Source organism: Hylobates moloch, unplaced genomic scaffold (genome assembly GCF_009828535.3).
Source record: "Hylobates moloch isolate HMO894 unplaced genomic scaffold, HMol_V3 SCAFFOLD_11, whole genome shotgun sequence".
Lineage (NCBI taxonomy): Eukaryota > Metazoa > Chordata > Mammalia > Primates > Hylobatidae > Hylobates > Hylobates moloch.
Genome location: NW_026652286.1, coordinates 11,935,860 through 11,946,977, shown reverse-complemented (window position 1 = coordinate 11,946,977; position 11,118 = coordinate 11,935,860). Strand labels below are relative to the sequence as shown.

At 46.3% G+C, this 11,118-nt stretch overlaps 1 protein-coding gene across 4 annotated transcripts in view; it reads left to right on the top strand.

Annotated features, from left to right (window-relative positions):
- Positions 1 to 287: 287 nt before the first annotated feature.
- LDLRAD3 (low density lipoprotein receptor class A domain containing 3) overlaps positions 288 to 11,118 on the top strand; it is a 299,191-nt gene continuing 288,360 nt past the window's right edge. For 2 of the 4 annotated variants that reach the window (XM_032166258.2, XM_032166257.2), the window contains exon 1: positions 288 to 389. In XM_032166258.2, coding sequence (XP_032022149.1) covers positions 344 to 389 — 46 coding nt within the window. In that variant the 5' untranslated portion in view covers positions 288 to 343. The remainder of the gene's footprint in view (positions 390 to 11,118) is intronic. The other 2 variants (XM_032166260.2, XM_032166259.2) reach the window with 2 other exon arrangements.

The following is an 11,118-nucleotide window of genomic DNA, read 5'->3' as shown; positions in this document are numbered from 1 at the left end:
GCAAAGGCAGAAATGAGAGGGACAAAAGGAAGCAGATAACAGAGCCCAGGCTGTTAGAAGATCCCCGCGGCCAGACCAGGGAGGCGACGAGAGATCGAAAGGCTGAACCCTTCGCCCCGCTCGGCGGCCCCTCGGAGTCAGGACACCCAGGGTAACATGCGGGTGGCCACGCGCAGCCCAAGCGCTTGCAAAACTTAGCGGGGCCGGGCCGGGGCCGGGCCCGGGGCGGGCGGGAGGGAGGAGGGACAGGCCGGAGGGCGGGGCCGGCGCGGCGAGGGGCGGGGTCAGCGCCGAGGCCGCGGGGGCAGCGACGGCGCCGGGCAGCGGGAGCGGCGGCCGCGCCATGTGGCTGCTGGGGCCGCTGTGCCTGCTGCTGAGCAGCGCCGCGGGTGAGTCGGGGGGCGGCCGGCGAACTTCCCGTGAGGCGCGGGGCGCGGGGCGCAGCGGCCGGGTGCCATCGCGTCCCCTCCCGGGCGCAGGCCGCTCTCCGGGCGTGGGTGTGCGCGGAGGGCGGACCCCGGCGCCGGGCTGGCCCGGACCCTGCCGAGGGGCCGCCGCGGGGTGCGCGCCGTCCTATTGTGCGGGCGTGCGCGCCGGGTCGTGTTGTGCTGTGTGCGCGGGCGGAGCTCTGTGTGCAGTCCGGGTCTGGGGAGCCCGGCGGCTGCCCGGATTGGGCGTAGCTCGAGTGTGGCTGTGTGTGTGTGTTGTGTGTGCTGAGGAACGGAGGCGGGGAGAGGAAAGGAGAGGAGAGAACTCTTCCCTGGTCTCATCTTCCCAGACGCCTGGGCGCGCGCGGCTGCATTAGCCTCCTCTGGGCCTCTTCCCGAGTCTCTGGCGTTGCACTCCGTGCCTCAGTTTCCCCACCTGCACCGCGGAGAGAGTGGCAAAGCTGCTTCCTTTCATTCCTCTCTGGGACTGCTTGGTTTGGGTAAAGTGAGTTGAAGCAGGGCCGGTTCTGGGAATTCTTCATTTTTCCCACTGATCCTGGGAACCGAAGCTTTATTTAAGACGTCTGACCACCCTACTTGCCCCGCGATGGGCGCCCTGACCGGCGAGGGGCCCTGGGAGAGGACACGGGGCTTCATCCGGCGGCCCTTTGAACCTGGCATCACCACCGCGTGTGCATCCCGGGGCCTGGACCGTAGCAAGCCTCCTTCCCTTCCAGACAGCGTGTTGTTCCCAGGAACTTTTCTGCTGATGTGGGCATGATCCGAATTCCAGCCTGGGAGCCCTTCCTCCTCTGCCCCTGCCCGCCGCCCACAGCTGTCAGCTGTCCCTCCTGGGCTGGGCCCGCCCTTGGCCCCTTGACGTTTATTTCTGGGCATCTGATGCCCAGAATGTGGGTGACAGGGCCCAGTGAACTTTCTTCAGCAGAATCTTGCTTGCCTGGTGTTTGTGCCATCCACATGTCTAATAACTGCCTTATTTTGCCAAGTGCTTCTAGCAGCTTGGCTGTCGAGGTGTCTTTGGTGGTGTGTGGGTTTGCCAAGTTGAGGCTCACTTCATTCTTAGCTGTGCCTTGGAGGTATGAATGCGTTAAAGGGAAATCTCTCTTCCTTGATGTCCCTGGTCCTGGGCATCCTCACAGCCCACTGGGCAGCCTGTCCTGCTCTCAGACCCATGACACTATCTCCACTCCTCTGATACCCCACTTAGATGCTTGTGGGTTTGCTGGGCTTCCAGGGAGGGGCTAGACCTCCTGGTGACTGCTGTGGATTTTTAACCAGGTCTGGGTGAGAGTGCCCTTAAATTAGTCCACCTGGGGAGAGAGTTCTCACAGGACACTGGGCAGCCAGGAGCAGGTGTGAATTGTTTGGAGGCTGTTAGAGCAGGTCGATTTCCAGGGCGTCTACAGACATGAAGACCTGTTTGGATTCACAAATTCAATTTGTGTAGCTGTGGTGTGTCCCCTCATAGCACCTGAGAAGGACAGTATGGAAGCTGGCTCTTGTGTGTGTCCTGGGAGAGCCACTGTGGCCAAATGGAAACTTACTTATTGCATCTCCCAGTTGGTACTGGGTTGCTTTAGTTGAGTCTCCATCTCTGTAAAAATAGTTGTAAAGTTAATTTTGTCCCTGTCTGGTCAGCAGTGGCTATTTAATGTGTGTGTGTACATCTAAAATAGGGCTAAAATAAATAAAATGGTCATAGTGGGGAGCGGACGGGTAGGGGGAGGAATAGCCCAACTGTCCCTAGTGAGTTTTCCATTATCTGTGGGCTTTGAGTGACCTTTACAGTTGCTGCCTTAGAAACATCTAGGCAGGTTGGAGTGTGTGCATCTTTCATGTTAGGTTAAGTGTCATCTTTTTAGCATGGATTTCACTTTGACCCAAGTGTTGCCAGAAACAGGGCTGGTCATTTTTCCTAATGTCAACCAGATGCTCCTGGGCTCCCATCCCATAAGAAAAGCCTGTTTGGTTCAGTTTGGGTTTCATAGCCAGAGACCCTACCCCTCCATCCTATAGCCTATGCTTCGATCCTCTTCTGGGAAGTTGATAAAACAAGAGAGATTGTAAAAGCCAAGACTTTGGATTTCTGTCTCCATCTGATAGTCTGTGAAAGAATCCCGGGGTCAAGGTTGAACCGTAGTTAGAGTCCTGAGTCTTTGTGGGGCTGGAAAGCCGCTGACATTCCAAGAGCAGTTTGGAGGCTTTTTTTATTCAGGAACCTTCTCAGACACCTTTCGTATTTTTTTCTTCCTTTGTTTTTATTTGTGTTAGGGAAGTGAAGCATTGATTTTCACCATTGCTATTTTTTAATGTATCCTGCGAGAGAGACTCAGCCCAAGTCACGTCGTCTGATGTCCAGTTTTCCTGCATGTGGGTGGACTCAGTGGGTTTAAGTGCGTAGGGCTCCAGTCATTTCTAAAGGCAGCCATGCTGGATGGTGGTCCGTCTTCTCACTTCCTCCAGGACTGACCTTTGCCTAGACTTCCTGACATTCTCTATCAGTGAAAAGGCTCGATTTTCCCAGGAGTGAGTATTGACCTTTTCTCCTGGAAAGATCTGCTTAACGGTGTGAGGGGCGGGTTTTAATGTTTTTAACTAGCTGAGTAGCTGTGCACGGCTCAGCACAGCTCAGCTCGGGAAGATGAGGCCTGAAAGAGGCCTTGTACGCCAGAGTACAAATAAACACACCTTGTTGCTTTTCATCTTCAAAGAGATGTGACTAAGGCTCCCTACTGGGGTGTGAGATGTTTTTTCCTGACAGCCGACTTAGGCCATTTACTCTGGGATAAGTGGGGGAGGGAGAGAGATGTGATGTGAGTAGGAGAGGGTGGGGTGGTAAATTCTCGGCCTCGAAGAGTGGTTTAGACACCTTTCAGCTAGTCTGCAGGATAAATTGAAAGTGGACTTGTATTGTCACCTTTGTAAAGCAGTTTAGAGAATTTGGAGTTTAGGAACACTTATAATCAACTAATTTCATATTAAAGAATTGGCCTTAAGCCAGAGTAATGGCTCACACCTGTAATCCCAGCACTTTGGGAGGCCAAGATGTGTGGATCACTTGAGGTCGGGAGTTTGAGACCAGCCTGGCCAACATGGTGAAACCGTCTTCTCTACTAAAAATACAAAAATTAGCCAGGCGTGGTGACGTGTGCCTGTGATCCCAGCTACTCCGGAGGCCGAGGTGGGAGAACCGCTTGAACCTGGGAAGCAGAGGTTGCAGTAAGCCAAGTTCGCGCCACTGCACTCCAGAGCAAGACTGCCTCAATTAAAGAAAGAAAGAAAGAAAGAAAAAAGAATTGGCCTTTACAACCTTGCCTGTTTGTGTGGGCAAGGGAAAGAGAGGGAACCCACTATTAGTGAAGCATCTCCTGTGTGTGAGATGCTTTGCTCATTACTTTAAGCACGTGATCCCATTGAAACTTGCCAAGGATATCATGTGGCAGGAAATCATTGTGTGGTTCAGGAGAGACTGATAATACCCAGGGTACCACAATAAAGGCTGAAGCCTAGATTCTAACTTGAGCTTCTCCTTGTCCCCAACCTGGGCTGTTCCCACTCTGTTTCCAGGCTTCCTGCACCATGCTTCCATGGCTTTCCGCCACAGTGCTCTTGCAGATTGACACAGTGAGATTGTTTACATGAATGCTCGCCCTCCCCAAATCTGTTCACTTTGTGGTCACTGCCCAGGAGTTATTCAGTAGAGACATCAGCTTTCTCTGCAGGACACTTTGGTGTTCATGGTAAATACATAAAATACATCTCAATCCTTATGCGAAGATGAAACTTTTTCAGGATAACTCTGGTCCTTTTGCTGTGTGCGTGGGTGAGTGACAAACACTAGGCGGGGAGATGATACCAGCCAGGGTTCGATTTCTTGACCCGAATTGTAGTTACATGGGGGTTCGTTTTCATTCTTTGAGCTCTAAATTCATATTCCCCCCTTAAAATGTGTTTATTGTATTTTAGAATTAAAAAAATAAGGTACTTTCCACCATGGACATGCTTTGGAGTGATGGAACTGTTTTTAGCTATGGGATTGCCCCAGGGACAGATCTATTTTTGGTTGTTGGGTTTTCTTGTTTGTTCTTTCCCCTCTTTCTGTCTTAGAAATATTTAGGAAATGCTTGGACCGTTCTAACCATGCAGTTTTGTTGTTGTTGTTATGCCAGTGCCTCTACCTGACAACCAGGGAGATTTTTAAGATGGCTGATCGTGTGTGTGTGTGTGTGTGTGTGTGTGTGTGTGTGTGTGTGTGTGGGCGCGCGCGCGCGCGCGCATATATATGTAACTGCCTTCTATTGTGAAAAAATCTACTCACTTGGATGCTAAAGAGTACCTTGAAGATGTTTGCTGGGAGAGCAGCCAGGTACTTTTGATATGCCATATTTGCTTGTCACATCATTGGCTTGATGTTTAATATATCTTAAGATAGTACGTGGACTTTTATGACAGAGTAACTGCTTGTTCAGGGGGAGAGCAAAAGTTTACTTGGGGTAGGATTCTTAGGGCTTTTGGAGGTGGTTGCAGAGATGGGGTTAGTCTCAGGCAGGGTTTCTCAGCCTTGGTACCAACGACACCTTGGCCTGGATAGCTCTTTGTTGTGGGGGTTGTCCTGTGCATTGCGGGATGGTCACAGCAGCATCACTAGTTCTCGATGCCTGTACTGGCTTCCTCTTCACCCACAGCGGTGACAGCCAAAAATGCCTCCCGACATTGCCACGTTGCCCCTAGTTGAGAACCCCTGGTCTAGCGTGAGCAAGTGTCCTTGCCGTGCATCTTGAGCATTATTACTGTGCATCCTGAGTGTGTCTTCTGGATGCAGGGGGTCAAGATGCTGTCCTACTCCCAAGGGCCTTTGGGCTTTGGCTTTATGTTTTGTAGCCACACAGTTCCATGGGAAAACCCATTCTTAACCAGAAATGCCCTCAGCACTGACCCTTTCCCTCTCGCTTTCCTCTTGTGTCAGAGTGAAAACTTCTGGAATTTTCTATACGTGGTTTCCTTGGGAGAGACATGTGCAGAGAAAGCAGGTGACAGGCAGGTGACAGCTGACACCAAAAGCCACCTGGTTCCCTGAATGTTAAACCTGGGAGGTTCACCAGCCCTGAGGGCTATAGGAGCACAAGCTGCCAGATTGCCTTGGAAGTCTTGTGTTGAAATCCTAACCCTGGAAGTTCCCCTTCCTCCACTCCACAGAGTAGGTATTGTTCTTCTCGGCTCCCCTTTCCCGCCCCATAATTCCTTCTCCCTTGCCATCAAAAGGCCTTACAACTTGATTCGTTCTGCAGGCGCTTGGGAAAATCATCTCTACTGGCGGCAAGCTGTGTGTGTGTGTGTTTTTAGAAGTTTTCGTCTTACACTTTTTTCTCTAAAGTCTCTTTGTTGCTCTGTGTCGCTTTATAACACTTCAGTTCCTTTAAGACACCTTTCCTGCCAGCTGTCGTTTTGCCTTGCTCTGTTCCAAACCTTCCTTAAGAATTGTACTTCCACCTCTCTTCAGACTAGCCACATAACTTATCTGCAGCTGTCCTCTTTTGGGCGTGAATTCACAGGATGCAAGGTGGCACCCAGAGGAGGACGATGGCTTCCTGGGGAGAAGTGCACATTGTTTCAGTTCAGTCCCATTTATCTGAAACCATGCCCTCTTGGAAAAGCCTTCTCTACTGAGGAGCTCTAGCTTCCTGAGTGTGCAAATGTCATTTTCTTTGTCTTTGGATAATTAGAAATTTCTTAATATTTTATTTGGTCGTTTGTCATTGTGCCATCATCTCTGCAACACCCAGGCACTGTGTCTATTTCCAGGGGTAGGCAAAGCCATGTAAAACTTGTTCTTTGCCCATGAAGACCCAAATGACCCACTGATAGAAATGGGATTGTTGACCTTCTTCGCTATCTGGGAAGGGTAGAGGCTCTCCGCCAGTGTTATCTCAGAGGCATTTCTAAACAGGATATGTACTGATGGATCTTGGACCTTGATGGGAACACAGAGCTGTGAACATGTCACGGTGCCCAGGCAAACATGGGTATTGCGTCTTCAGGGATATTTAATCAATGTGTCATTCTTGAACAGGTTTCAGAGGTGATGACGCATGTCCTAGTCTGCATCTTTAGCTTTCAAGATAAAATACTGGTATACGTGTATTGGTGCTCTGTGACTTTTCTAGCTCTAGGCTTCTGAGGTTTGAGCTGCAAATGTCTTCTGTGGCTTTTGGACAATAGCCTTCTTTACCTTATGGTCATACACAGTATATATGTGTGTGCATGTGTGTGTGTATACCCTGGTTATATATATACTGTATATGTAAAACCTCTCTTACCTTCTAAATCCTACTAGATTGAAAACTCCTCGAGGGACTGGGATCGTATATTAAATGGCTATGATACTTTTTCTTTTGTGGTGTCTAGAAGAGTGAGAGTGGCTCCCATTCATTGAAGGTTTACTCTGGCAGGGTGGCAAGCACTGTATGTGTCTTATTTTGTTGTAAACTTCTTGAATTACAAACACTGCAAAAATAATACACGGGGGCCGGGCGCAGTGGCTCATGCCTGTAATCCCAGCACTTTGGGAGGACAAGGTGGGCGGATCACGAAGTCAGAAGATCGAGACCATCCTAGCTAACATGGTGAAACCCCGTCTCTTCTAGAAATGCAAAACGTTAGCCAGGAGTGGTGGCATGCACCTGTAATCCCAGCTACTTGGGAGGCTGAGGCAGGAGAATCACTTGAACCCGGGAGGTGGAGATTGCAGTGAGCCGAGATTGTGCCACTGACTCCAGCCTAGGTGACATAGTGAGACTCTGTCTCAAAAAAAAAAAAAAAAAAACACAGACTGAGTACGTGCTTATGATACAAAATTCATACAAATTCGAAGTAATGGCAATATAATAAAACATTAAAATCTTCCTTCAGCTTCCTTTCGCATTTCTCTCCCCTCCCTTAAGTAACTACTGTGAATTGTCTGGTATATATCAATTTAGCTTTAACATGGATTTATAATTATATACAGGTACACACACACAGAGACATAATTTAATGAGCTCCTTCTTGTCCCTATTTGTAGTTTTTTGGCTGGCTTTTTAACTCAAGTACTATATTTCATCAATTTTATTTTGAGCCGTGTGAATGGGTCACATCTGTCTCCTGTTGTTTAGACATTTCAGTTATTCCCAAGCAATTTGGCAGTTTCCCTCACCTTCCCTTGCTTTGCTCGGCTCTTGAACAGACACCGCTTTTGCTGCTATCTCAGAAGCACAGCTGATACACCTTCAGTTGTTTGTGTTTTCCTCTTTTAATTCTCTTAAAGCTCTGGCCTTTGCTTTGCAAGAAAATATGGAATTATGGTAATTTCTTGCAGTGAGAGATATTCGCTTCACTATTATCAAATTCATGCTGTTTCCCTGCCTCTTTGTGTATACACAAATGTGTTTAATTTTTCATTTCAATGCCACATTTTAACATCATCTTTTGAAGGACATTCTAAATAGCAGGTCAGTTCAACCTGTGCAGCACCAGCCATGCACCTAACTGGAGGGAAGTGACGAAATAGGAACAGCTGTGACCAAGTTTACCCAGGCACTGCTAGTGACCAATAAATCATAGCTTCCGCCCACCCCGTGCTTTTAGAAGATGCAGCTGGCCATTAGGTACATCCTGATGTCAGAGATATTACAACATCAAATAAAAGTGTCTTCTTGGCCATCTTTCTTTCTGCTCTTATATACCTACCCATTCTTTTAAAAACAGCTTTCTGGTGTGTGTACATACTATAATTTATTTAATGCTTTCTCTGCTGGTGGATCTTATTTCATTTTCAGAGCAGTTTATTCAGGTGGGTAGTATGCTTTACTGTTTTATAGATGAGGAAACTAAAAGGTTCAGTAACTTTCCTAAACCTTTGACCAGTAAGAGATTGTTTCAGAATTGGCACGTGAGTCTGCGTGACTTAGACTTGGTCTCTTAACCACTGGGCCTGCTGCTTTGGTATAGAATAGAACTCCAAGTCTGTATGTGTTGGGAGAAGAATCGCACCATCTACCTTGTGCTGGAGCATTCCAGCATTGCATAGGGATGTCAATATTGACTCCATGCTTATCGTGTTGGATAGAATGATTTGTTAGAGAGCCATTGGAGTGGGGGGCGCCTCAAGTTGATTCTACTCAAATGGCCTGTCTTTGGCAGATGGAAACTGCTGTTCTGCTGTTCTCCTATGTGGAGAACGTATCAGTATAGGTGTTTAAATTGGCTTTTGCAGAGACTCAATTTATTAAACAAAAATAAGAATAAACAAGTTATTTCAGCACCATGACACTTGCCTTTGAATGTATTAATGATGGAGACAGTTTCCCTCCCCCCTTTATGGGAATATTTTGTTACAATACCAACCAAAAGCAATTTCTTTTCAGCACTTCCCTCAAATAGTGCTGGGTGCCAAATAGAAGGGCCCATTGTTCAAAAAGTCTGGAAATATATTTTCTAGACAAAGATACAGTACTGATGATAATGCCTTATATCGAAAGAGAAATTAAAGTATTTTTAAAATTACTTTCTGACCCTGAGCTTAAGCTTATATGGTCCATGTATAAGAGAACGTTTCCTGAACTAGAGATTGATGTTCTTTATTGTGGAAGCTGAAATTTTAACATGTTGCTCCAGAAAGAAACTAGAAATGATTGGCCCCACCTTGTTGCTTCAAACTAAGGGGCTCTTGTGAGAAAGTAGGCAGTGGTGCCTTGTGAGAAAGTAATGCCACAGGCCTGTAAATTGTTAGCTACAGGCAGAGCAGAGTGAACCCCAGGATTTTAAACTTACTCTCAAGGCCTTTCCAGAGACCTGAGAACCAGACTCTCCTTTTATTGAGTCATTGTGATATCAAGAGACGGGTGATAAATTGGGTGAATTCGCTGTTGCCCAAATCCAACTGTGATTTTTGACAGACAAATAGCTCAGTGTGCAGACGATGTTGTCTCTGTCCTGGAGAGCGGCCACAGGGAGGGAGGGCAGGCCCTTTAGCTTACTCTGGAACAGGCCTTGGGCATCCGGGTGCTGCAAGGATGTGGAATTTATGAATAACTTGATTTAGAAGACTTGCAAACCTAAGGTGCCAGTGTTCCAGGTGGCAGTGGGACACTTATGTGTTTGTTGGCATAGAGAAATGAAAGCATAAAGGGTGTTTAATTTTATTGCATTAAAAATCGCTTCTCATTATTGTAAGACCCAGTGAGTTTGGCTTGGCGAATGTCAGAAGTATGTCCTCTTTGATGGCATTACTGGAACATTTTCCTTCAGCTTTAGCCTTGAATCAGAGCAGTGTTCTCCAGGCGTCGTTAAACTAATTGGACATGGCTGAAAAATGAGCCCTAGTCACACTTGTAGTTCCACAGTCTGTTGAAAAAAGCCTCTTGATTGATTTGGAAAGTTCTAAATTTAACTTGTTTTTTTATTATAAAAATAAAATTGGGGGAATTTGGGGAGGGGAAGAGTGATTAGCAACATAGGGTATTTCATCAGAGTTAAAGCTGTAAAGAATGGTTAATGCTAAGAGAAACCAGAACAGAACTAAATAAGGTGTTTCAAAAACAGATTGATAAAAACATTGGCATAAGCTTGATTAAAAAGTATGATACTAGCAAGTGAGCCCAGCCGGCAGGAACCTGGGGAAGCAGGATTGGAATGAGTTGATGCTTACTACTGTAAAAGAGATAAAGTTGGAAAGAATGACTTTTACATTAAGAATATTTGGTATTAATGAAAGATAGAACTAATCTTGTAGGTGTTACAGTGTAACAATAAACATCGGTGGATTCTATGAAGGGCAGTGGTGACATAATAAATGTTTAGCATACCCAGAGTTCATTTATGTTATTCAAGTAAATGATAATGACAATACAAGAAAAGCTAACAGATGTCAAAAATATAATAGGGTTCAGTTTTTGAATAATAAGCACACCAGAACAGTCAGAGATGGTACAAAATATGAATATATATATATATATATATTCAGAGAAAGGAACACTGCCCAGAATTGAAGGGCAACATCAGCATCTTTTAAAAGTACCCATAAAATGTGACTTGGCAACAATCCTGAACAGAAAAAAGAATTCTGTTTTCCTGTGTGACTAAAGCTCCATGAGGCGGGATGGAGTCTATTGTGTTTTTGATGTCTATCTTATTTGTTGTTATACTCCAGAACCTGGTTCAGTGCTTGGCATAGTGTCACGCACACAGTAGGATTTCCTCTAAGTTACCTACAAGAAGGAATGAAGGGGATCACTAAAGACATGTCTATGACTTTGAAAAAGAGATGGAATTGGGAGAGTCGGACTAAGCCATGGTGAATGAAATTTACCTGGCCAAGCTAACTTTGCCTTTTGGTGAAAATTGCTTCTCCTTCGCTAGAGTTTAGAACAGTCTCATTGATCTTCAAAGACTTGGAAAGATCTTTACAAGATATCTCTTGGCTTAAAAAGACAGAGAAAAAGAGGCCTTTGAGAGGGCAATGTATTATAGCAATTTTAAATCAGGTGATAAATTAGATTCATTATGAGACTAGCATGTGACATATCAAAAGGGTTTCTGACAGTCTAATGAAAACTGCTATGCATCTTAATTCCATTTGAAAGGAGTTTACATAGTTTACTTAACAAGTAGGAGAGTTCACCAAGAAGAAATA